The sequence below is a fragment of the Durio zibethinus genome, chromosome 14 (assembly GCF_047325235.1).
Source record: "Durio zibethinus cultivar Kanyao isolate XHJ-2024 chromosome 14, ASM4732523v1, whole genome shotgun sequence".
NCBI lineage: Eukaryota > Viridiplantae > Streptophyta > Magnoliopsida > Malvales > Malvaceae > Durio > Durio zibethinus.
In genome coordinates, this window is record NC_143175.1 from 25,211,978 (window position 1) to 25,236,877 (window position 24,900).

At 35.4% G+C, this 24,900-nt stretch overlaps 4 protein-coding genes across 6 annotated transcripts; 2 read left to right on the top strand and 2 right to left on the bottom strand.

The window, feature by feature from the left end:
• The first annotated feature begins 2,380 nt into the window (after positions 1 to 2,380).
• LOC111294595 (serine/threonine-protein kinase BSK6-like) lies at positions 2,381 to 6,095 on the top strand. Of its 2 annotated transcripts, none has more exons than XM_022888009.2 (10): positions 2,381 to 2,739; positions 2,834 to 3,054; positions 3,151 to 3,286; positions 3,376 to 3,509; positions 3,592 to 3,697; positions 3,794 to 3,879; positions 4,273 to 4,461; positions 4,693 to 4,857; positions 5,095 to 5,208; positions 5,701 to 6,095. In XM_022888009.2, the coding sequence occupies exons 1-10, from the start codon at positions 2,658 to 2,660 to the stop codon at positions 5,941 to 5,943; spliced, it is 1,476 nt and encodes a 491-aa protein (XP_022743744.2). In that variant the 5' UTR covers positions 2,381 to 2,657; the 3' UTR covers positions 5,944 to 6,095. The 2 variants fall into 2 exon arrangements, with proteins under 2 accessions (XP_022743744.2, XP_089600267.1); XM_089744141.1 differs by lacking the exon at positions 5,701 to 6,095 and adding an exon at positions 5,332 to 5,510.
• Positions 6,096 to 6,926: 831 nt separating this feature from the next.
• LOC111294596 (uncharacterized) lies at positions 6,927 to 10,029 on the bottom strand. The gene is made up of 2 exons (XM_022888010.2): positions 8,810 to 10,029; positions 6,927 to 7,307 (listed from the first exon to the last, which is right to left on the bottom strand). The coding sequence occupies exons 1-2, from the start codon at positions 9,226 to 9,228 to the stop codon at positions 7,067 to 7,069; spliced, it is 660 nt and encodes a 219-aa protein (XP_022743745.2). The 5' UTR covers positions 9,229 to 10,029; the 3' UTR covers positions 6,927 to 7,066.
• Positions 10,030 to 12,353: 2,324 nt separating this feature from the next.
• LOC111294147 (transcription factor MYB1-like) lies at positions 12,354 to 15,970 on the bottom strand. Its single transcript, XM_089744142.1, has 3 exons — positions 15,504 to 15,970; positions 13,597 to 14,690; positions 12,354 to 12,759 (listed from the first exon to the last, which is right to left on the bottom strand). Exons 1-2 carry the CDS (start codon positions 15,835 to 15,837, stop codon positions 13,825 to 13,827), a joined length of 1,200 nt encoding a protein of 399 aa, XP_089600268.1. The 5' UTR covers positions 15,838 to 15,970; the 3' UTR covers positions 12,354 to 12,759; positions 13,597 to 13,824.
• Positions 15,971 to 21,512: 5,542 nt separating this feature from the next.
• Positions 21,513 to 23,718, top strand: LOC111294510 (laccase-7-like). Of its 2 annotated transcripts, none has more exons than XM_022887861.2 (4): positions 21,513 to 21,726; positions 21,958 to 22,086; positions 22,175 to 23,119; positions 23,465 to 23,718. In XM_022887861.2, the coding sequence occupies exons 1-4, from the start codon at positions 21,528 to 21,530 to the stop codon at positions 23,593 to 23,595; spliced, it is 1,404 nt and encodes a 467-aa protein (XP_022743596.2). In that variant the 5' UTR covers positions 21,513 to 21,527; the 3' UTR covers positions 23,596 to 23,718. The 2 variants fall into 2 exon arrangements, with proteins under 2 accessions (XP_022743596.2, XP_089599059.1); XM_089742933.1 differs by having other exon boundaries at positions 21,958 to 22,084; positions 22,167 to 23,119.
• Positions 23,719 to 24,900: the final 1,182 nt, after the last annotated feature.

Here is a 24,900-nt window from a genome sequence, read left to right on the forward strand (position 1 = left end):
GCCGAAGCCATTGAGATAAATTACTTTTTAAGTGACAGTTAAATCTTTATATTTCATTCCAAGGCAGGATTGCAGGTGAGGACTTGAATCATGATAGAACCGAATACCCAACTAAAAGCTGTAAGACAATGAAAAGTTGAACGATTCAGAATTTAGAGTACTAAAAGGGGTAGTATCTGTGGCCCCTTGACGTTCATGTGATTGCGCTAGCCAAGACAGGCCTTAAAAACTATGATTCCTGCAACTAAATGGCCGATGGTGAGTTGGCAGGAGGGAGCAGAGCACATGACATTCCATTTCTTTATTGTTGCATGTGCTGGTGATGTAAGCTAATGCGTATTTTCTATATGTCCTGCGCCAGTTGTCTACAATTCTTCCCTCCCTCTTTTATACGTTTGAAAGGCGCAATAACGTGCAGTAAAGTCTCTTTTTCCTTCCCTTAATAACTAAGCCAGGCTGCTTCATCTTTCATGCCCCATTAGGAAACCATTTTTCTTAAATTGTTCCAATTATACTTTCAGCAATATTTAACTACTGCACATTTCAGCCAACATATGGGCCTTAATTATTCTCCTTCATACTGGGAAATTCATTATTCAAGTACGAACTAGGGAGGGACCGATGCGTGTCGATATGATTTCAAATTGGAAAGATCATGTGGATGTGAATGGGATACAATACATGAAGATTGTTGACTACTAAAACCATTGTCCATACTCTTTTGAAAAAAATGAGCTTTAATGTCACAAACTCTGTCAGAACATGGTATAATTTGAATAGGATCCTTCTAATCCTATCTCTAACATCATTGGAAAGGATTTAAACAAAAGAAGGGTATATACCCTTCTGTCTTTATATTCATTATTATATTTGAATGATCATTTTGTTGCGTATCCATGGTAAAATTTCACGGATATGGGCTGTTTAACAGCTAGTCCTGCTTGCCCATGTGGGCTCTCTTTGGAGTGTGCTAGTGTCGACAACTTGACAGCAGAGGCCCCATACCTCTTCGGCGATCTTGTAAGCAAGGGTAAGTGCTTGATGCCCCACCTGTAGGGGATGACCAGAAAGGCGATGCTGGCGCAATTTAAGCTGTGAAAGTTGGTCAATAAAGAGAAGAGTGGGAGAACAATGGGAGAACAATGGCATGTCTGATTGAGAGGCTGTGGTCTGAGAGAAAGAAGCTGCAAATTCCATCATTGTTGCATGTCTGAATAGCTACCGTTTTCTCCTTTTGCATGCCCTCCCTTTTTTTTTCCCAGGCGAAAAGCCAAAAAGGGGTCCTCTTGAACCAGAAGTGGGTGGTTGTACTAATTATGTCACCACCTGTCAGACATGGACTCTCTTGATTCCCTTGTTTTTGTTATTCCTTGTTGGATAGTGTGACCAGGGCATGCTTAAATTGCAACAGGGATTTTTAATGTTTTTGTTATATCTGATTTCTTGGGGTCCATTAAATATACTTGTAATGGATTTTTCGTATCTTTTTTATCAGTGACCACTTGTTAAATATGCTGTAAACAGATAGAAATTCTGAAATTCTAACTTCCAATTCATTCTAATAACTTCAGAAACAGGCATAGGAAAGGCATTTGCTCAATTTGTACACAACTTTTAATGTTCCAATCCTAAGGAAAAGAGTGCAGTAGTGATAGACTGATAGTTTCTTTCGTTCCGTGGGTTAGTCAAAGCTCTTTGAAATTATATATGCTTTATAGGTAAGTTATAACCTTTAATATAAATCTCTTTCAAAAAGCCATCTACCTTTTCTTCCATTGATTAAGGTTTCTTGGATTGACAGTAATTGAATTCCATCCTGTTTATAAGAAATAAAAAAAAATTTTTTTTGATGAGTCAAACGCCAACTTGCTCACTTTCCCACCATTTCCTACAGTCTTCTACATATGCTTCTCAACTCAATCATCGTTGAAGCCTATAATTTCAATTTTTTCTTAAAATTTTTTTTTTATTCTATATATGTTTTTTTTAACGACAAGTAACATTAATCTTTACCGGATGATCATTCTCATTGTCATAAAACACGATTCTTGTTTCATGGTGAATTTGTCAAGGACATAATATAACACAAGTGAAAGTCCAAAATTTCAGGGCGTAATGTAACACAAGTGATAGTGATACTTAGTAAAGACAATCAAATTCTTAATGCAACTTTACCAAATTCAAGACCAAACTCACACACAATAGCATAAATCTGCTTTCCTCGTCATTGAATTGTTTGACTTTTGACCAAACCAAACACTATACCACGATCATGATACCTTCAGAGGACAAATATAGACCCTCAAACCTTAACATATTTTCCAAAAAACCACCCAGAACCAGAAAGTTGAAAAGAGAATGGAAGAGGGAAAAGGAAATCAAATGATGAATTTGTAGGAAAAGCTGAAACCCAAAATTAAAAGAAAGAGTTTTTTTCTTTTAATTGGTTGGATAAATACTTAAATTTCCACAAATTCTAAGTCATAAATTTCGCATTTTTATTGCAAAGAGAGGGAAAAAGTACTAAAGCTGAACCAAAAAAAAGAGAGACTTTGGATTCACGACGATCAGAGATCGGGATTGTAGCGGCTATGTACGGTCTCTGATCATTTGATTTACGGTTGATTATCCGTCATTTGATCGTTTGACTCGAAAAAATGGGAGCCCGTTGTTCTAAATTCTCTATTTGCTGGTTTCAGTCTCACCTTAAAGCTTCCGTCATTGAATCCTCCGAACCCGGTAATCTTGTCTTGTGGCCTCTGTTGCCCTTTCTCTGTTTAAAAAATCTGTCCTTTTTTGTTTTGGGTTTGAGTAATTACGTAATTTAATGCAGAGAACGGAGGCAAAGGTGAGAAGAACACACGGCCGAGTTTCAGTGAGTTTAGCTTGGAGCAATTGAAAGCTGCCACATGTGGGTTCTCTTCCGATAACATAGTGTCGGAACACGGTGAAAAAGCTCCCAATGTTGTTTATAAAGGGAAGCTCGATAATGACCGTTGGGTGGCCGTTAAACGGTTTAACAAGTTCGCCTGGCCCGATTCTCGTCAATTCCTCGTTCGTTTAATTCAATCCCAAATTTTCATTTTGTTTTTGTTAAACTTGCTTTTGTTTAAAAAGGGTTGGTAAAGATTATATTGAAATGTGTTTTAGGAGGAAGCAAGAGCTGTTGGGAGATTAAGGAGTGAGCGGTTGGCAAATCTGATTGGTTGTTGTTGTGAAGGCGAGGAGAGATTGTTGGTCGCCGAGTTTATGCCCAATGAAACGCTGGCTAAGCATCTTTTTCACTGTAAGTTACCGCCTTTTTCTTTTCCACTGTGAAAATGATAGCTCAGTCTAGCCTCAAAGTGAAGAAAGTTACTGGGTTTGAATTGTCAGGGGAAAATCAGCCAATGAAATGGGCAATGAGATTGAGGGTGGCACTGTACTTGACGCAAGCTTTGGATTATTGTAGCAGTAAAGGAAGAGCTTTGTACCATGATCTCAATGCTTACAGGATTTTGTTCGACAACGTAAAATTAATGAAGATTTTGCTTGGGAAATGACCCTTTTAGCCTTCTTGGTTTTGATTCTGAACTGGGTTTTATGTGACAGGATGGTAATCCCAGGCTGTCTTGCTTTGGGCTCATGAAGAATAGCAGAGATGGCAAGAGTTATAGTACAAACTTGGCTTTCACACCTCCTGAATACCTGAGAACAGGTAAAATATGTTCAAACGATACATTTGTTCCGAATTCTAAGAAATCCATTACTTTGAATCTCAATTCTCAACTCAAAGATGTGCTTTCTTTGGCAGGTAGAGTGACGCCAGAAAGTGTTGTGTATAGCTTTGGAACCTTGCTGCTAGATCTTATGAGTGGCAAACATATTCCTCCTAGCCATGTAAATTCTCTTTGTCTAATTATAATTTCCATTGCAATTAGGATGCTGTCTAAACTCTAACGTTACTGAAGTTTTCTTTGCAAGAGAAATCTTGGTCATGTGAACTTAATAATTAGTGTTGCCTTCATATTTTGAATCTGGATGTAGCAATAATTGGTTGAAAAAAATCTGTATTTACTGTTATTTCTGCTGTATGATTTGATTTCTTAAGGATCTAGCATGCTGGAGTAATTTCATGAGATGATGTAGTTTTAATGATCATTGGTAAAACTTTTGATGGTCTAAAAGTTTGTCAAAAGAAAATGTGATGCTGACATTTGGATGTTGTCGACTTTAGTGTATCTGAGTTGAATTAATCCACGGTATTTAAGTGTCTGTATGCCTTGTTTGTAGGCACTTGACTTGATTCGCGGCAAGAATTTTCTCATGTTAATGGATTCTGCTTTGGAGGGCCATTTCTCTAATGATGATGGAACAGAGTTAGTGAGGTTAGCTTCTCGTTGTTTGCAGTATGAAGCTCGTGAGAGGCCAAATACGAAGTCCCTTGTCATATCTCTCATGTCACTTCAGAAGGAACCAGAGGTACACATAACTGCTGATTGAATTGACTACTGCAAGTTCATATTCTCAAGCTGTTGTTATGTGTAGTTTGGTATCTTCCCAACTTTTGAACTTTCTCTCATAGACCATTTATTAATTTCAAGGACATAATCCTATTTTGCACCCACATACATTTCTTCTCCATGTCCTTCATTATTTTGGATTATCTTTCGGAAACACCATTAAATTTCTCATTAGATGGAGTTTTGCTAGGTATCATCATATGTTTTGATGGGTATTCCACAAGGAACTGCTTCTTCAAAACAGCCATTGTCATTGACACCTTTTGGAGAGGCTTGCTTGAGGATGGATCTAACTGCTATACATGAAATATTGGAGAAGATGGGATACAAAGATGATGAGGGGATTGCTAATGAGGTTCGCTACTCCATCCTTGATGTTCAATATTTAGGAGGTGTGAAATAACCAATTTACTGCAAAATGTTTCACTGCAAGACTCAATTCGTACCCAATTATTTGATCAAATCCATATTTTGTGGCTTAAGGAGCAAAGGATAATTGTCTGTCTATTATTTTGCAGCCTGTTAATGCTACTTCAGCTATCACGTATTTTGTATCTAATTGATTTTGCATTTTTTTTCTGGTGCCTTTCAGCTTTCTTTTCAAATGTGGACCAGCCAAATGCAGGATACGTTGAATTCTAAGAAACATGGAGATACTGCTTTTCGAGCTAAGGATTTTGCTAGTGCAATTGATTGCTACACACAGGTGAGTTTCCCATGTGCAAATCTACACCGCTTGTGATTCCTGCAGTATAGCGTACTGAACTCAAACCCAAGACTGTCTATATGCCTGCTTATTGAAATAACAGACACCATGTTACACAAGCAGGGGAACAAGAAAATATATGGACAGGACAGCACTAGCTAAAATCAACATATTAAGAAAGAAATGATAGAGGCCGCATATATTGTTGCTGGAAAACAACAGAGGTTTGGGTGGGTGAAGCACTTGGTTTATGCTTTCGAAAAAGAAAAAGGAAAGTTTTTTACGAGTTTGTGTAAACTTGTTTGGTTTGCCACATGTGCATCACCAAATTTTCTTCTGAAAATTTATTGCTAGTAGGCATTGAACTGAACTCATTAATGTAATACCATTTTCGAGTCGACCACTTGAGCATTAATAAGCCATACAGGAACGATATTTGACGGTTTAAAATAGCAGGATATATGCACTAAAAGATCTTGTCTGTCTCTGTAGTTCATTGATGGGGGGACCATGGTTTCACCAACCGTCTATGCCAGGCGCTGCTTGTCTTACTTGATGAATGATAGGCCACAAGAGGCCCTTGGGGATGCTATGCAAGCGCAGGCGGTGTCCCCTGAGTGGTCCACTGCTTTGTATCTACAAGCGACTTGCCTGTTTAGCCTAGGGATGGAAAGTGACGCCCTAGAAACGCTCAAAGATGGAACCAACTTGGAAGCCAAAAGGAGCAAAAACTGAAAATTGTATAGCTTTTCAAATTGTTTTATTTTTTCTCCCATAGTTTTCTTTAGGCCCTTGTATTTATTCCTTCTTTTCCATCTTTTTATCACTCCGGGCTATGGCTGCCTTCCAGAATTCTTCAATATTTATAGTTGGTTTTCATATTTCAAGTTTGTACTGGGGTCTGTTTGAGACTGAGCATCATACAGAAGGATGTACTCTGGCTGAAACGATTAGAAACTTTGGTTTGTTCGACCCTCAAAGTGAGTATGAAGCTACCCATTTAGCATCAGTTCCGGTGCCTGGGTCGTTGATCCTGAAGATTGCTTTTTTCAGCTTTTATTGGGCAACTATTAATACAAAACTCAATTGTTGCATATTTGCAGTATTACTTTGAGTGCCAGAAGTCACGAACGTAAGCAACTAAGGATTGGCCAAACCCTTCACCAATCACGAGTCCATGACCTGACTCCTGAATTGGCCAGTAAAAGATAGATTTTTCTTCTGGCATTTCTTAGCAATTTCGATTCATTTTACCCCCTAGACAACAATTTTTGCAATAACCAAAATTGTCCGAACCTCATAGTAGACAAGGAGAAGATGTGATGTGAAAGAAATTAGAAAAAAAAAAAAAGAGCTGCTAAACTGGTTCTACTAACTATGACTATGAGCCTGTGAGTCTTTGACAACCAGCTAATGCTTCAGCAAGTCAAGATGGTTAGGTTCTGTAAGACAACTACTTCAATACTCTTGATGGCAGCAATTTTAAATAACTTTCTGCCAAGTGAAAAAAAAAATTCCCACCAAATAAATACTTTTCAAGGTATTTTCATGAAATCAGACCAAGGAGAAAATGCATCTTGTCGACAATAGAGCTACTACGATTGTACAGACCAAAAGCATGGTAAAGCAAGACACAGCTTTGATAATTATGATGAATGTGCATATATTAGATATAACAAACTTTCTATATGTATGACAAAGAAGAGGGGTGTATAAAATACCTATTAACCATCACAAGACTGTAGACTATTCCATTACTCGTCATGACAGCAACAAAGTTTCTCCAGGTTCCTTTACAGTATTATGGGTTCTTAATTTTCATTCCTTCAATTTTGTTCAGGAACTGTGCTACAGAGTTTTAGGATGATGGCATATTGAAGTGAAAGAGCCATGATATGACAAATGCAAATACCATGCAAGCAAGGAGAAAATTGAGGAAGCGATGGCCATGCCAGAAGCTTCGAGAGTCTGTATGGGATGTTGGTCCTGAGACTGCAGCTGTTGCTGTGGAACTGTTGGTCTCATTTGATTGCTCTGTTGACTCAATTTCATTCACTCCAACTACATTGCGTGCAATAGAATGACAAATCTCACAGGTTCTAAAAAAATTAAGCAGACCGAGTGAGTATAGGGAGAGGTATGATAAATCACAAAAGAAAAAATTTTTCACTATTGTGGTAATTCAGTATGAGGAGGAGCTAATACACCATTGAACACAAGGATAATAGTTAATGATGTTCAATGAGTAATGGACCATGCAGCATTATAGTCTATAGATTTAATGTTGCAATATACCATAATTACACCCTGTGTTTCAGTTAAAAGTTAAAGCTAAAGCTCCCACTTATGTAGCATTGAATATATTACACTTGAATAAAAGGATCTATTTATCACAAAAACTATCATTATCTTCATTTTACAGTATGAATCATGCTCATCCGTGATGATAACAATTTTATGCATGGTTTCAACAATTGCACATTAACTCAAATATCATAGCAGGCATTCTTCACCAATTCCAAATGTAAGTCTCTCTTCGCATATGTCTTTTAATGTCATATGGAAGGTATAAAGATGGATACCTTGTAAATTCTTAGCCAAAACTAGTAAATTTAATTAATGTGGCCTTCCATTTGGCTTTCAAGTCAGAAATAAGTTAGAGGATCAGTACAATGGTGTTGTATTGGGAGCATGATCATATCAATTGTTAGACAGTTTCAAATCCTATCTGATCAATTATGCAGGTCAATGATGTGGGCCAATCAACCACTTAACCGGAATTTTAGATGGTGCAATAGGCAAACACCATTAGCTTAATTGTGGATTGCCGTTTCACCAAAATATGACACCAATCCAGATATGAGTGAATTGCAGAACATGCCAAAGCAAAATCTGCCAAAAAGTTTAGAATCACAGCTAGAATCAGGGAACTCATCTCACCAATGGTTTCGTATCTAAAAAATCAGTAATCCATAATCATATAAAGAAAGAAATCTAGAATTAGTAACTGCGAATCAAACAATTCCAAAGTGGCGCACCAGCAAGCAATGATCTTCAACTAAAGACTAGAGAATGCATCAATTATGGTCAAATCCCCACATTCCTACAAGGAAAGAGAAACAGAAGGAAAAGATAGAGAGATTCCTAACCCTCAAAAAAGCACATAGCAGCAAAGAATTGTCGGTGTGGTTAGACAAATAATGAGTAGTTCTTAATGCTTAAGCCTCTAGCTTACTTTAATTTCTATCAACCTCCTTTATAAATGTAACATCCATCCCACTTTCTTTCCCATTAAGCAAATTTCTCTTTTTCACATGCATCTTTTCACCATATGACTTAATTTAACCAGGATTGTAAAACCAACACTATCAAGAAAGAATAATCCCAAGTCTAAGCAATCATCAAAAGAACAATAAATATAAATTACAATCATGATCCATGAAAATATAGTTTTTACTAAAAAAAAATTCCTTAAAAATCTGTACTAGACATAAATTTAATATTGTTAAGAACTTACCATTTCGACATCTAGAATTTTATCCAGAAGCCAAAAGCGAACTTAAAATTGAACAAGACAAAGGGCTAGAATTCTTTTACTTACTTATTTCCTCTGATCTTAAACCATGCCTCAGCACACTGTTTATGAGCAGCAGCAAGATCATCCTTACAAGAACAACCCAATTCAATAGGAACACCTGATTCATGACTGTTACTTTCCAAACCCAAATGACAAATTCTACAATCTTTCTCAACTTTCGCCAAATGCACCTTAATTTCAGGAACTCCACTCTGAATCTCCACCTCCACCGAACAATCCGAGACTGAAGACACCCTCCTGGAATCCGACACGTCACCAATCTCTCCATCAGAAGCGCAAGCAAAACTGTACTCATCGTACGAACCACCTGTAGTGGAATAAAACTGAGAGTAGCAAGAACCCTCGTCGGCACTGACGTCACTCCCATTCCGGCGGCGAGTTCCTTGCTCTAAATCGATATGGGACATCTCCAATGGTGACATTTTGAAAAGACCCAGAAGCTGAAACTTGGAGCTAAGGCTCTGTAATGAGCATTAACTGGCTCAAAGTTTCAAGGTTTGAGGATCAATACTCAATAGGCTCAAAGTTCAAGCTTTGAGTGGGTTTTGAACAAAGTTGGGATAAAATGTGAGAATTTGAAGAAGGTACTATCGGATTAGGTGACCCTGTACCTTCATTAACCTTTCACTAACCAAGAAAATTTATAAAATGGAAAAAAATTGGAACACCCAAAAACAAGGAGTGAGCCAAAAAACCAAAAGGTAAAAGCATGGCAAGATTTACAGTGTTATGTCTTCATACTTAAAGAAAAATGAAAAAAAAAAAAAAAAGAACAGAGAGAGAGACAGAAAGGGAAGCTTAAAGAGAAGAGGTGTTTAAAGACAAAGGACTCATGCCATGCTAGAAGTGTTGAGACTAAGACACGCACTGCAATAAGAACAGAAACGTGCAGTGAGTGCACAGAGAACTGAGAAGAGATCTCTTTTCTGTTCTTTACATTATTAGACAATTAAAAAAAATAGGAGAAAGACAGAGAAACAAAGTTGTTGGAAGATTTAGTGTTCATATTGATACTTTGGGATCTTTGTCTGAGGCAGATTCTGTTCGTCGATGGTGGTATCAATTTAGTGATGTGCGAATCCGTAATATAATCGGACGGTTGATATTAAATTTACACATACTCCTTCGAAGAGCACGTTCTTTTCACGACACAAGAACCTTCCTCCCATGTTTCCAGTCGTGTTCTTTTTGAGTTCTTCCCTAACCCTGTTTGTATTTTCTCCTTTTATTAGCTGAGACTAATGGGATAATGATATCGTACTTAATTTTCATGACCTATGAAGGTTTCCTTTCGCGACAACAAAAAAAAAAAGTGAAATTTTGAGTCTTAACAAATTACATGTCGGAAACAGCCTCCTTTTATCTTTTAGCCTGGAAGTTACTCAATAAGAAGACAGATTTATCCTCCGGTTTTAGCCGAATGGGATTGGAATGATGGAAAATGGAGGATAGAATCAAGGGTAGTTTTGTCAGTGAAATATTGAAGCTGGCCTTGTCGGATTTTAGCTTGTCTTTAATTAAATTATTTATATAAGCTAAAAGCTTTCAGTTAACCGATACACTAATCTATACGCTAAGCCAAGCCCTTCTTTCATTTATTTATTTTAGAAAGAAACCGCAAGACAGAGATAATTATTCAATGCATCGCAGCCTCATCTTCTTAAGTTACTATTGGTTCTTAATCAGCCTCGTAATAATTAATCATAAGTTTTTTACTTATCCATCGATTCTCAGTTTACATGTTAATTGTAAGTAAGTTATTTCGATTAATTGAAGTGAATTGGATTCGATATGATAATCAGATTTTTATAATCACCTGTTAATCAATCGGATCGTTGATAAATATCATACTGGTCCGATTGACTCAAGTTGTATGCATCGATTGGACCTAACTTGGATAAGAGATCACATGAGGTAAGGGAACGAAGAGATGATGAAGTGATGTATCAGAGGGTAGAGTAGGGCACTGTTCATGAAGAGTAATCAAGAAGCGAACCATGTGATTAAAGTTGGAAGCGGTTTGACCGGAGGTGGACCACCTCAACGAGAAAGAAAATTCCAAACGAAAGAGTTGATGCTAGGGCCTATGAGTCCAACTTTTTTTTTTTTGAGATATGTTATAATAAGGCCAACTCCTGAACGTAATGACAAATAGTATAAAGATGGGATTAATAATCGGCTGTCGAGAACGGAGTCAATGGGGTAGGCAGCATCACGATCCTCCCTAAATTTTTTTACATTATTCTAAATTTATTATTAAATTTACAAAAATTAATATACGTTCTCTTTTTTTCAATTCAATTTATTATTTGATCCTTTTTAATTATTATCTGATTTTATCTCTATTAACAGTTTGCTTATATATACACATGAATGTATTTATCTTTTTTTTTCTTTTTTTTTTTAATTCTATTTATTTATATAATTATTATTCAATTGAAGTTGTATATTTTTATTACATTGTAGTTGAATTGAATACTGAACATTTGGCTAGCTATGCCTATACTCCATTAATTTACAAATTAACTAATATAATTGCGGGGAAGGTGAAATTACTTTGAGGTCAGCACTGCACTGGTAATTTGAAATTCAACTTTCTTTGAGACCAAAAGGATTTTCGAAAATCCCTTCAAAATGGACCATTGCCTGCCTTGTCCATGGCCACATGTTTATTTCGCAAAATGCTTAGGACTGCATTTCTTCTTTTTCTTTTTGGTTTCATTAATACTTTTAATAAAGGTTAAATATGAAAATATTTTTGTACTATAAATATTTTTTTATTAATTTGATATTTAAACAAATAAAATTATTAATTTAATATTATAACTTTCATTTTGTTTTTCATTTTAATATCTTAACTAACATTCGTTAGTCAAATATTACCTGTATATTACTGACATTATAACACATTTAGTCAATGTTATATCATTAATCATTTCATTACCACTAAAAGAAAATTCAAAATTTTTAAAAAAAAAAATTCAAAAAAAATTATGAAAGATTTTTAAAATTATTTGCAATGTAAGAACCATAAACAGATAAGCACGAAAATTATTTGTAACTAGCAACCCAAAAAAGAAGAAAAACCGTTTTGGATCGCTTTCAAGCGTCAAAGGTGGAACCATTCGCCCACCGGCCGATAATCCGCAATTCCCACTTCCTACCAAGAACTAAGGCGGAGCAACCAACCCCTTTTGTTCTCTTTTTTGCCATAGTAATTTTTAAGCCCATTTTTGTTGAATCTGTCATCTTTGTTTTCCTAATATTCCCTACCCAAAAGAGCTGTTAAAATAAGACAAGCATATCAATTAACAACATGCCAAGAATTCTCCATTGTCTGTAGAAACTGAAATACCCTCAATCTTAAAATATATATATATATATATATATCTTGAGTTTGATTATCGTTTTTTTATAAAGGAGGTTGCATTATGAAGCGTTAGGTCTAGTGAAAATTTCCAGGGTTGGGTCTCTAACTTGGATAAATATTCAATTCTTCCTGGTTAAACACACACCAACACAGAATACAGAAAAAGAAAAAGATCTATGCAGTGCATAAACTTGAGTCTTTCTATTCATAAACCAACAGAATTGGTACAAAATGGACTGATAGGTATTCAGAGTTAGGTAACACATGCGGATATTTCACATTTGGTTTCAAACAGAAAGCAGCTCTGCAAATGCAATACAACATGTTCATCTCTTTCAGGCAGCCCCTAGTACGTGTCTTTTTCAGGATTTGAATGTTGCATGAAAGACTAAAAGCAGTTTTTTGTTTTCCTTTATTTTCTAGAACATCGGGAGTGGAAGGCTTTGAATCATTGAAACCTGAAAGGATAAATCAACATGTTTCTGTCACTGGCCTTGGGCTAGGCACTCATCATTTGTGAAACCAGATGTCTTCCACTTTCTATCCGCATCATCCCCAGCTTTAAGCCTTTCACTCTGATTTGCTAGCAAAAGAGAACAAAGATAATTAGCCCTGATTATCTGCCTGAATCTAATAGAAATAAATATCAAGCAAGTTGCCATTCTACATCTGAATCCAATACACCAAACCTACTCTAAGTTTTTCTCCACATTACACTTTGACATCAATGTCATTCAATCACCAAACACGACCAATTCACCCAAATACCACTTTCTTATATCCCATCTTCTCTTCAACTTTCTGCAATCCTAAATATTTAATTACATTCTAACCAAAGGATTCTACTTCAGTATGATTTACAATTAGAGGCCTTTCCCCCTCTAGACTTCATTCTAGGATAGGCCACGCCAATGCAACTTGCTAGTCAGCCACTGAGTCCTTTGGGCTCGCATAAGTATCACAAAGAAACTTCTCCATAACAGGGCAAAGGTTACTATTTTATAAAGAGAATAAAATATGAGCTGGGAGAGAGATATAAGCATATTGAGATTGTTTTGAGACTCTCAAAACAAACTAGCCTCAACACGAACTAGACAAGATCTAAAATAAGACTCAACAAAACAATGATTAATGAAACTTAATTTTTCAAGAGAATGGTAAAATACGATTATATGGCCGATTTGGAAAATAGTGAAGACATTCTTGATCCCAACAAAGTTAACAATAAGGTTCAATAGGAAACAACTACATACACAATCCAAAATAAAAAAAAAAAAGGATGAAGAGTGGTAATCAGAATGTAAATCAGTATTTCCAAACTTTGTCATCAATTCATGCTGTTACAGGGATGTTAACAGGCTTTGTTCATAAAATGAATATCTAAACTAGCTCCCTTGCATAAAATTTGTCAACCACTCACCATTTAAGTCCTTCTCATTGTTCAGTACCATATGGTGTTTACTTCAAACACAGAAGAAACCAGGATCCCATTACTGCATCACTCCCAAGCTAATTGACAGGCTATTGAAAAGCCTCGACTACTATTGTCTCTTCATCATTTTTCTGACTGCCTTCTAGGCTTCTACAGAATAATACATACCAAGGCCAAGGCAACGATCTCAACCTGGAAGTACAATTGCCTTCAATTCTATGTTGACAGCAAGTTGCCCATAAGATTGTTGTTTCTCTCTTCAATACGTAAATGACCACTCATTCTGCCCTCTTCAAAGTGTCCCATGTGCACTTGAGATCCATGAGGTGCTGTATTGTTAGCTGCATCATCCATTGCTCTGATGCTGTTATTTTCCAATCCACTTTTCAGCCAAGCAAGGTTATTTATATCAGTGGCTATTGCGGCCAATTCATAATTTGGAAAAGATGGAGGTTCTGAAAATTCCACAAATTCTGGCCCCAGCAAAGTGCTATTTGGATTTCTACCATTTTGAGGTCCACAACAACCATGACCGCATTGTAGAGGCACTAAGCATTCAGCGTAAACTCCTTCAAGCAATTTGCAGATCTCAACATCTGGCTTTGATGTTTGAATTGGAGGTCCTAGCATTGGAACTGGCCTTGAACAGGGTGAAACAAATTCTTGTGCTCCCACATTATTATAAACATTAAAAGCACTGATACGGGCTATTGGACGGAAAAGAGTTGCTGGTTTAATTGATTCATGACTAGATTGAATCCCTATTGGTGCTTTTCTCTTTAATTGATTATCTAACCTTTCCAAAGAGCTTACATTTTTTCCTTCCAGAGATCTGTATGAACTGCCCTCCGCACAAGACATAGTTTCTTCAGATGATGCCTTTGTTTTATCCAAGCTAACATCTTCCACTATATTTTCAGATTCTGATTTTATTCTGCCAAGCTCCATACACCGACGCCGCAATGTGGAATTCCAATGGTTTTTAATAGCATTATCTGTTCTTCCAGGTAGAAGCCTTGCAATCACTGCCCATTTGTTCCCATGTACTGCATGTGCCGAAATTATCATCCGATCCTCCTCATCTGCAGCAAACGTCATTATCAGCTCAGTTTATGAGAAAGCACTAAATACATCACTGTAAGTCATATTTTCCATTACTGTAAGTAAGCCTAAATGCACCAACCAACCATACAAATGCATGGGTATGTACATATGGTAAACTAAAAAATTGATGAAGTGAAAGTTGCAAGCTAATACTGGCTGCTGTCCTCTGAACTTATGTCTATGGATATGACTATGAGGACAATATGTTTTGACTTAAAGATGATACATATTATTTCTGCTCGAATGCTAAGCTTATGAAATGAAGATAACTTTCCCCTCCCTATTACTTTCTAATAAGCAATGACACTTCCCTAAATAACAATCAGTTTCTCTAATGCTTGCCAAAATTACTCCCATTTCCGAACAACTAGACTGCTTTTCAGTTTCCTCAAGAAACATGTGAATCAAGCTTTTACATAGCAAAAGCTAGCTACTTGGCTTTCACTTTCTACATTAACATCTCTGTTTCTGTCACACGTATCCCTAAAATTCACAAAAAAATAAAAAAGAGGTCAACAATTGTTTTTATGTTGGAATTTTGTGGAATTTATATGCTTGTTCACTCAAAGCACAGTTCTTAAAAGATTTGTGAACACATAAAACTACATTACTTTTTGCTAACCATTACATGACATAACTTAAACTTTAAACAAACATAGTTGATAGTACTCTAAACTTCAGATTATTACATAAATCTAGCATGCAAAAAAATCCAAGTAATTCCCAAAAATTAAGAAAAATAGATAACCACATTGACAGATCAAAAATCAACAAAGGCGTAGACTTTGTACCAGTAAAAGGCTTGCGCTTAACGGCCGGGTCTAGCTGATTACACCAACGAAGCCGACACGACTTGCCAGAACGACCGGCAATTCCTCGCGCAATCAAGCTCCAATTCCTCGGCCCGAACTTGCTCACAAGTTCACTCAGTATCGCATCTTCCTCGGGCGACCACGTCCCCTTCACTCGCTCTTTTCGCGTTCGCCCTCTAACAGCCGAATCATCGCCGCCTCCCCTACAGCCAGCTTGTTCAGCGGCTTCGCCGCCATATGGGGCTGATGGGACGTTGATTTCGGTAACGGTCTTGTCGCTTCCGTTTTCAACGGCTTCAATTTCCGTTTCCATTAGTGTGAGAATGATGACAGTCTCCCAAGTACCAGACTTAACGGCAAAGAGAGGTTTTTTTTTTTCTTGAGAATAAACGGCGAAGGGTGTTTGTTACGTGAACAATAAAGAAGACTTGAATTAGACTTACCGGGCAAGTGTTGTTGGGAATCCTACTCATTTGACGGTTTTATCCTCCAAGTTTTCTACTGTCCAACTTTTGGATTATTATCAAAATTCAAAATCAAACCAGGAAGTTTTATTTTGTCTCCCCCAGGCCCCGGTTGCTGTAATTTAGAAATCTCTAACAATGAGAAGTACAAAGCAAAAAAGCTATGTATCTTTTTTTTTTTTTTAATGTAACATTTGAATTATAAATTAACAATACTTTTTTAATTTTTTAATTATTCTGAACTCTAAGAGAAAAATCAAAGTTTATGTATTTGATATAGTAAAAAAATACTATACTAAAGTAGTATATTGTGAATCATATTTTAAAAAATATAAATAAAATTTACTTTCTTATATATAGCAATGGGAAAATAATCTTAGAAATTAAATTTTTTTTTCAAAATACTATAATATAACATGACACGAATTGGATTTATCTAACAAATGTTCTTAATTATTTGATTTCTTTTGTCCAATGTTGAATTCTTTCTTCTTTTTTAAGGATACAAAGAGAGAAGGCAGTTTTGTGATTTCATACTTGATGCCAATACGGACAAATCTTAATAAAAGAGTTGACCAACGACCACGGTTGAGATTGACTGGAAAGCTGTCACCGTCGTGTCTTACTATTCACTTTAATGGAATTTTTTGGATCATTAACTTACTGTTAATTTCACCTTCATTATCTCACAAAATGCACGTTAGAGATTTAGGATTTAAATAATTAATCAGATAATTAATGTAATAATGATTAAGTAAAAGTGTCTAGTAAATTAGAAATTCAAGTCTTAACAAATTTAAAGGTTTAAATCTAACATTTACAATCTATTCTTTTATTTTATCTTATACCTAATTTTAGGCTAATGTTAAAAAAATAATTATATTATTTTCATCTAAATTATATGTTTTAATTAAAATAAGATTAGGACTCTCAATCTTATCCCTATATGATGTAAAGTTGATTTTTTTTCTGAATAAAGATAAAGATATATATTAAAATTTTGGATAAAAACAAATACAAATAAAATGAAAATTTTTTTATTTATTACGAAGACGAATAATATAATATTAACATTAAACCTGTATATTTACATATATTTAATAAATAAGTTTTTATTAAATAATAAAAAAATTTTGAAATTAATTAAATATAATATTTACAAAAATTACATATATACAAAATAAAAAAAACTATAAAATAAATTTTATTTTTTATTTTTTTAAAATTATAAGTATTATGAAAATTACCTATGCCTAATAAATCTTTGCACAAATTGAAACGGGCATAGATGTAAAAATATATATATAAATAAATATAATATAAAAAATAAAAAATAAAAAATAGAGATAAAAAGTGTTCGACTTATCTCATGCCTTATTTATTGAAATATTTAAATAAGATAAGATGAATAAAGCATTATGTTATTTATATTATTATAATTTTTTTATTTTTCAAATTCTGTTTAGATATTTTACTTTATTTTATATAAAAAAAAAAGGAGAAAATTTGCATTGCATGATCAATCGGAAGAATAATATAATTAATAAAATTATTTGGTTTAAACATGAAGAAATAAAGTTCAATTTATAGGCCCTGCATTTTCATTGTTTGAACTGGGCTTGAATTAAACGAAATCATATTTTGGGGCCGAAAGGCAACAAAAAAACTGACATAGAACAATGAACCAACGTTCAAAAACTAGGTCCAATGAGTTTCTAACAATGGTTAAGCCCATCAAGCATGACCTTTGCTTGAGTGATCGACTAGTTGTATTATCTTCATCGATTTTCATCATTCTCACACCACATTTAAATTTATTTTTTTCCCAAATAAAATAAAAAAGGCAATAATCTCAAGAAAAAAAACTAATATATTACCTACCAAAAAAACATAAAAAAAGGTTGAAAAATCAACACTTAGCCTCCCTTGCCAAGATCTCACTGTCTATATTAAAAACCCATGGATCCACTTTTCATAGGCTTGGCTTGGAGTCATCGAAAAGGAGGATTAAAATTATTTGATATTGATTTAATTTCAGATTTTGAGGGGGGTCTCCTCAAGTTAGTTAGTACTTATTTATCACTATATATATATATATATGCAACAATATATTTAGTGAAAAATGCTTCTCAACATGCCAATTCTATTAATTTATTAGCAATAGTCAGCGGTACATGAGCTAGTAGCAACAGGAAGCGTATACATTCAGGCGAGAACAGAATTTCCAAGGCTCTTCATCCAATTGTTTCAGGAATGTTTTGGTCAGCGGAGGCAAGTTTCCTTTGTTTTTTTTCACTCTTTTTCTTTTTTCTTTTGTTTTTCCTTGGATTGTTACTCAAACTTGCAGAAAAATCTGTTTGACTTTTTGTTTTTGGGTGCATTAATTGGCTAAGAAAACTAAAACCAAAGTTTAATATTAATTAAAAATCAAATATGGTGTCGGATTTTACCTTTTCAAACTGGCATACGAGAAGAGTTGCGTATCATGTAACAAGGCAGTTTGACTAAAACCCTATCATCTCTCTCTCTCGAAAACATTTTAGTCAACTCTGCTACCTAACAAGGCAAACCCAAAAGGTTTCATACAAATTAAAAAAAATTAAAGCAATGTTTGGAGATTTTAACTAGGAACTTGGATAACAGTTTTGAAGAACACTTGGGCAATTCTATGTTATTAGACTCACAAAAATAATGTTGGACTTACCTAGTTCCTGATGTAACCTTCCTAAGAGTTTTTTTTTTTTTTTTTCTCCTCCTCAAATGGTCAAAGCCAAAATCTTATACTTTATGATTGGCTGCTCAAAGTTGTAATGATAAACCTTGGGTTTTGTTGTACACTCATTGCTTATCATCCAAGCATTCCAGCTGATATCAAAGTCTTTCCTTTTACTTTTCATTTTTCTCTTCAATTTTCACATTAATATTCGAATGAAGCTGCAGAAGGCGTGAAAATCGTAAGAGGAATTGAACCCTATCCAATTTTTATATATATGTGGAGAATTTAAACTTCTGTACGCATGAGATTGAAGATAACGTGATTAGTGTCCTGAAATAATAGCGAACTTTGGCGTATATTTCTCCGGAATTAATATATAATGGTAGATATGACTAGATGGTATTAAATGTTAATTAATCATTTAACAAGTTGAATGTTCCAACATTCTGGACCAACCAATAATTATTTGTTTGGGTTTTGTAAATATTATCTTTTTTAGGAAGAAGAAGATATGAAGATCAAGGAATGGATTACGACTTAATCCAAGCAGAGAATATATATAAATATATATACATTTATAACATGAATTTCTATTAATTTTCCTCCTTTTACAGAGCTAAATTCAGAAAATTAATTTTTAAGTGAAAGTACTCCATGGGAATAGTTGAGATCTGATTCATGAATAAGAAGAAGCATAATATCCCATTAATATAAACCATGAATTATCCTCAACAATCTCCGAAGAGACAAAGGATTAATCTAGGGTTAGGGTTGAAATATGATTAACTGAGCTTATTATATACTGATTTCGGAGCCTGTACTTGGCCAGGGAGGGTCTAGCCTGAGAATGACAAACCCAGAACCTAGATGTTAGGGCATTGCCAACAGCTCCTTGATGTGCCCTTTACCTTTGAATTGCACTGTGATTAGATTTCTTAATGGAACGGCCAGCAGACCTTTTACAATTATTCCACCTAAAAGATTACCACAATGGAAAATTCGACTGAGGCTTTGGTTGAAAAAGGGGAGGAACCGTTTGGACTACAGGGGCATTTACGATTCTAGTCAGAAATATTATCAAATTCAAAAGGACTTTTTAATTGATTGAAAAGGCCAAACTTAACCACTAGAAAACAATGGTTCGACTAAAAGCAGAAAATATTTTCCAACACCTTTTGGCTAGTTTGTTACGCAATTGTGTGCCAAATGCTAAGACTCCCATTTATTTTATTTTATTTTATTTTGGATATTGCAGGCTTTAGTTGAAATACGACAGAGAAGCAAATTTTTTTTTAAAATTTAAACCATACAAAATGATGACGAGGGACCCTCACGCTTGTAATATAAATAAAAGCTCTTATTTTTCTTACTCGCTCATTCCTTGCAAAGCATTCTAGCTATTATCTCTCCCTCTCTTCTCTTCTTTCATCTTGGCTTTGAGCCCTTCAATTAATATGGGACGCCCTGTTTTCTTGTTTGCTTGCGCTTTGTTTCTTCTGGCTGCTTCAACATCTTCATCTGCAAGAATAGTGGAGCACACGTTCTATGTAATCCACTTATCGAGCTTTATCCATATACAATTCTTTTTCATTTCTTTTCATCGATTAAATCATCCTCCCTCTGTTACAAGTTTTATCCATATCCATGAACAGAAGGGGTTTTAGAGCCTCATACTCTTCCTCTCCCAAGGTCAAACCTGTCATTGCAATTATTGTCTTACCTTAGAAACTTACCAATCATACCAGCTCGACGCAATGGCTTTTACAAATACCCTTCACATTCCTTTATTGATATTTACATCTTTGATTAGCTTTTAACAATTTCAATTTTGGAGCCATCAGTCACGTATAATTTGTTTGTAAAATGTTGAAATTTTAATTTTAATAATCAAATAATTAAGTTTTAGTAATTTCAAGTATATAAAAAAAATAATTTGGGTTATTAGTGTAGGTTTACTGCTCAATTGAAGTAATTTAATCTATCTTTTCAAGGAAATGAGAGTGATTGTTAGTGTCTGACTGGTATATTAAATATCATCTTACATAGATGCATATATGTCCCTAACTTTGTAATTTAAATTTGTTGGCAGGTGCAAAATTTGACTGTTAATAAGCTATGTCACAGCCAAGTGATTACTGCTGTAAATGGTAGCCTCCCTGGCCCGACAATCCACGTTCGAGAGGGTGACACACTAATTGCTCATGTCTTTAATAAGTCACCATACAACTTGACTATTCACTGGTAAAATCCTCCTGAAAAATACAACTGAATTTAACTCAGTTTTTACCAAAATTTAATTTTACTTTGACAAAGAAATATTATGCATCAGATTTCCCTTACTAAAAATTAAATATTCCTGCCTGCTAGGCGTTAGCTGTATCAAGCGTCAACTTGCTTATAATTGTGCAATTATTATTGACTAATAATTATTCTTCAAAATGTTTTGTATGTTTTCATAATGAAAACATCATTGTCCATACTTCGTCAAGCGACGTCGGTTCTTGTTTTATTAATTCAAAGGAGAGATTTTTAATTTTCCTTTGAAAATAAAATATAGCCACGAAGAAGTCCATTATACTATACTGGGCGTACATGTTTATCTTATTCCATATGTTAATTTAATTAACATATAAAAGATTGCTCAACTCCAACTAATACTGATATATACTAAAACTTAATTTATAGCCCATTATTCTTTAGTTATTTATATATTATTCATATTCATATGTGTTTTGAACGGTTTACTTATGTTGGTGGACTAATGATTGTTTGAGCAGGCATGGAGTGTTTCAGATACTGAGTGGCTGGGCAGATGGACCTAGCATGATCACACAATGTCCAATTCGTCCTGGAAATAAATACACCTACAAATTCAGAATCATTAAACAGGAGGGAACCCTCTGGTGGCATGCTCATGTTTCATGGCTCCGTGCCACCGTTCACGGTGCACTCATTATCCGTCCCAGAGCCGGCCACTCTTATCCATTCCCTAAGCCGTACAAGGAAGTTCCCATCATATTAGGTAGATAACCACTTCTAATTTTTGCCAGGATCTAAGATTTTACCAAAGATTAATCTCTTTAAGACTATTGGTTAAAGTATTTTTTTAACTTAATCCACTAATGTTTCCCACATTCAAAATATTCAATTCATTATCAAAAGATGGTTTCATAAGTCTGTCCACTTCCATAAAAGCAATGAAATGTTGGTTGGGTCTAGGTTTTATTAACAAAAAATTGCAATGGCGTTGCAGGTGAGTGGTGGAATGCTAATGTCGTTGATGTGGAGAACCTGGCACTTGCCACTGGCGCTGCTCCTAACATTTCAGATGCTTATACAATAAACGGATGGCCTGGTGATCTCTACCCATGCTCTAAAAAAAGTATGTGATTACTGATTACCAATACATGATCTCCATGCATGTGGTCTGTTTTATGTAATTAATCTAATTTTTATGAATGGCCAATCAGAAATGTACAAGCTTAAGGTGGAGCAAGGGAAGACCTATCTCTTACGTATTATCAATGCTGCACTCAATAACCAGCTTTTCTACAAGATAGCCAATCATAAGATGACAGTTGTGGCCATTGACGCCAGCTACACCAAGCCTTATGTCACCGACGTTGTGGTTTCCGGCCCTGGCCAGACAGTCGACGTTTTACTAACAGCGGATCAGCCGGTTGGGTCGTATTACATGGCCGCTATACCATATGCAAGCGCGGCTGTACAGTTCGATAATACTACAACAAGGGGTGTCATCGACTATGATGGTGCTCCGTCATCAGCAACACCGCTAATGCCAGCCCTCCCGGCATTCAATGACACCCCCACGGCGAACAAGTTTTACACCAACATTACCGGGTTGGTTGGTGGGCCTCATTGGGAACCGGTCCCACGTAAGGTGGACCATAAGATGTTCGTTACCATTGGATTGGGGCTCCAGGTCTGCCCAGCAAACTCAACTTGCCAGGGTCCAAAACTCTCTGCCAGCATGAACAATAAATCCTTCGTGTTACCTACCAGCTTGTCTTTGTTGCAAGCCTTTTTCTTCAACGCCAGTACTGGAGTTTACACCACTGATTTCCCTGCCGAGCCCCTAATTAAATTTGACTACACCAACGCTAGCATTAACAACAACCAACTGTTGCTCTTTCCTCCAAAAGGAACCAAGGTCACCAAGCTTAAGTTCAACTCAACTGTGGAGATAATCTTTCAGAACACAGCTATCCTTGCAGTGGAGAACCATCCCATGCACCTCCATGGTTTTAACTTCCATGTATTGGCTCAAGGGTTTGGAAACTATAACCATACCGCGGTTAGAAAGAAGCTCAATTTTATCAACCCACAAATACGAAACACTATTGGTGTGCCAGTAGGAGGATGGGCTGTCATCCGATTCACAGCTAATAATCCAGGTTAATTTTTTATTCTTTTAAATTAATTTCATAATTCCGTTAGATATAGTCAACTTTTGCTTCATTTTTTCAACCTAATGATAAGAAATGGTAGAGTTCATGTCAGCTTGAGACTTTGTCAAATGGAAAGGAAACGTCTTTGACAAAAATGGTTTAGACAAGGATGTCGATGGGTTATGTTTAATTGGTAATTTTAGGTTAATAATGGAGATGAAAGTGACAGTTCAACGGATCCTTTTTTGAAATTAGCTCCAGCATTTTTGTTTCTTTTTGTCTACCCCTTGTGGAAGGCATTGAAAGATTGAACTTAATATTCTGTTTCTATTCATGATCTCAACTGTTCAGGTGCATGGATAATACATTGCCACCTAGACATGCACCTGCCATTGGGCCTGGCCACTGCCTTCCTGGTTGAGAACGGACCAACTCCGGCAACTACCTTGCCTCCACCGCCGGAGGATCTACCACGATGCTAGAGATATATAGCTATAGTTGATGGACTAAAGAAGTTGGAAGTTCTTTTTTTATGCTAAAACATTTCTTTTTTTTTTTTCTTTTATATAACAAAGACAAAATGAGTCGATAGAGAGTGAATGAAGTGTGAAGTGAATGAAGTGTGAGAGAAGGAACAAGTATTAATGTACAACATTTTAAAGAAATTTAAGCAATAAAAATTAATAAATGAATTCTTTTTTTTTTCATTGTAAAAATAAGGAGAGTCATGGATGACAACAACTGTCCAATTCAAACAACTTTGTATATTAGTTTATATAAGAGTACGTAAGACACATTTTTTTATGACTACAATTCTAGGAATAAAATTTAAAATCAAGAAAGGCATTTAGAATCTAGTGATCGATTGGACACTTCTTTAAGGTCTTCAGCAACATGCACGTAGGTGTCAATTGTTGTCAAGTTATGAGAAACTATTACTAGTGTTTGAATAGGCATTAAGTGTTTCAAAAACTGAGCTGCTGGTCGGATGGACCTAATTAATTAACATGACCACTCAATGTCGAATATTTCCTGGAAATAAATACACATACAAGTTCAGAATCACAGATCAAGAAGAAACGCACTCTGGTGACAGGTTCATGTCTCATTGCTCCATCGCACTGTCTATGGCACATTGATTATATTTATCCCAGTACAGGTCACTCGTATCCCTTAACCCTAAGCCTCACAGGGAAGTAATATAAGTCCCCATCTTATTACGTGGCTATAGTTAACCACTTTTCTTAAACATTCATTAATTATTGACAATTGATAAAGGTGATGACTGTCCTAAAGGCACTTCCTAACGAACAATGTAATTTATAATGAAAAATAAAATATATTTTGTAATTGCAGACGAGTGGTGGAATATTGTTAATGTCATTTCAACGTACTAATGGTTAAAACCATTGGCGTTCCAGTTGGAGGATGGGCTGTCAATAGCTAATAATACAGCTTAATTTTCTATTACCATTACTTTTATTTCATAAGTTAGAATAAGATAGTCAATCTTCTCTTGATTTTCTGCTAAACACGTGTTCTAAATACACTTCGATATGCATTATCATGACTTGGACGTGCACTTGAGTTGGGGCCTGGCCAATGCTTTCGTGGTTGAGAACTGACCAACTCCAGCAACTTTGCCCTCTCCTCTGGTAGATCTGCCATAATGCTAGAGGTTCAAGTGCAGAACAACATGACTAAAGTTTCTCAAATTGAATACCCTCAATTGTTTTTTGTACGTGTTGCTTAATTTTCCCTTGAATTTTTTGGATGTGCTTTCATGT

Coding starts and splice junctions, on each gene's coding strand:
- LOC111294595 (XM_022888009.2), top strand. CDS start 2,658: ATGGGAGCCCGTTGTTCTAAATTCTCTATTTGCTGGTTTCAGTCTCAC. Junction 3,287..3,375: donor GGCTAAGCATCTTTTTCACT/GTAAGTTACCGC, acceptor TTGAATTGTCAG/GGGAAAATCAGCCAATGAAA. Junction 4,462..4,692: donor CACTTCAGAAGGAACCAGAG/GTACACATAACT, acceptor GAGTTTTGCTAG/GTATCATCATATGTTTTGAT.
- LOC111294596 (XM_022888010.2), bottom strand. CDS start 9,228: ATGTCACCATTGGAGATGTCCCATATCGATTTAGAGCAAGGAACTCGC. Junction 7,308..8,809: donor TTTAAGATCAGAGGAAATAA/GTAAGTAAAAGA, acceptor TAATTTTTTTAG/AACCTGTGAGATTTGTCATT.
- LOC111294147 (XM_089744142.1), bottom strand. CDS start 15,837: ATGGAAACGGAAATTGAAGCCGTTGAAAACGGAAGCGACAAGACCGTT. Junction 14,691..15,503: donor TAAGCGCAAGCCTTTTACTG/GTACAAAGTCTA, acceptor CGTTTGCTGCAG/ATGAGGAGGATCGGATGATA.
- LOC111294510 (XM_089742933.1), top strand. CDS start 21,528: ATGATCACACAATGTCCAATTCGTCCTGGAAATAAATACACCTACAAA. Junction 21,727..21,957: donor GGAAGTTCCCATCATATTAG/GTAGATAACCAC, acceptor ATGGCGTTGCAG/GTGAGTGGTGGAATGCTAAT. Junction 23,120..23,464: donor ATTCACAGCTAATAATCCAG/GTTAATTTTTTA, acceptor TCAACTGTTCAG/GTGCATGGATAATACATTGC.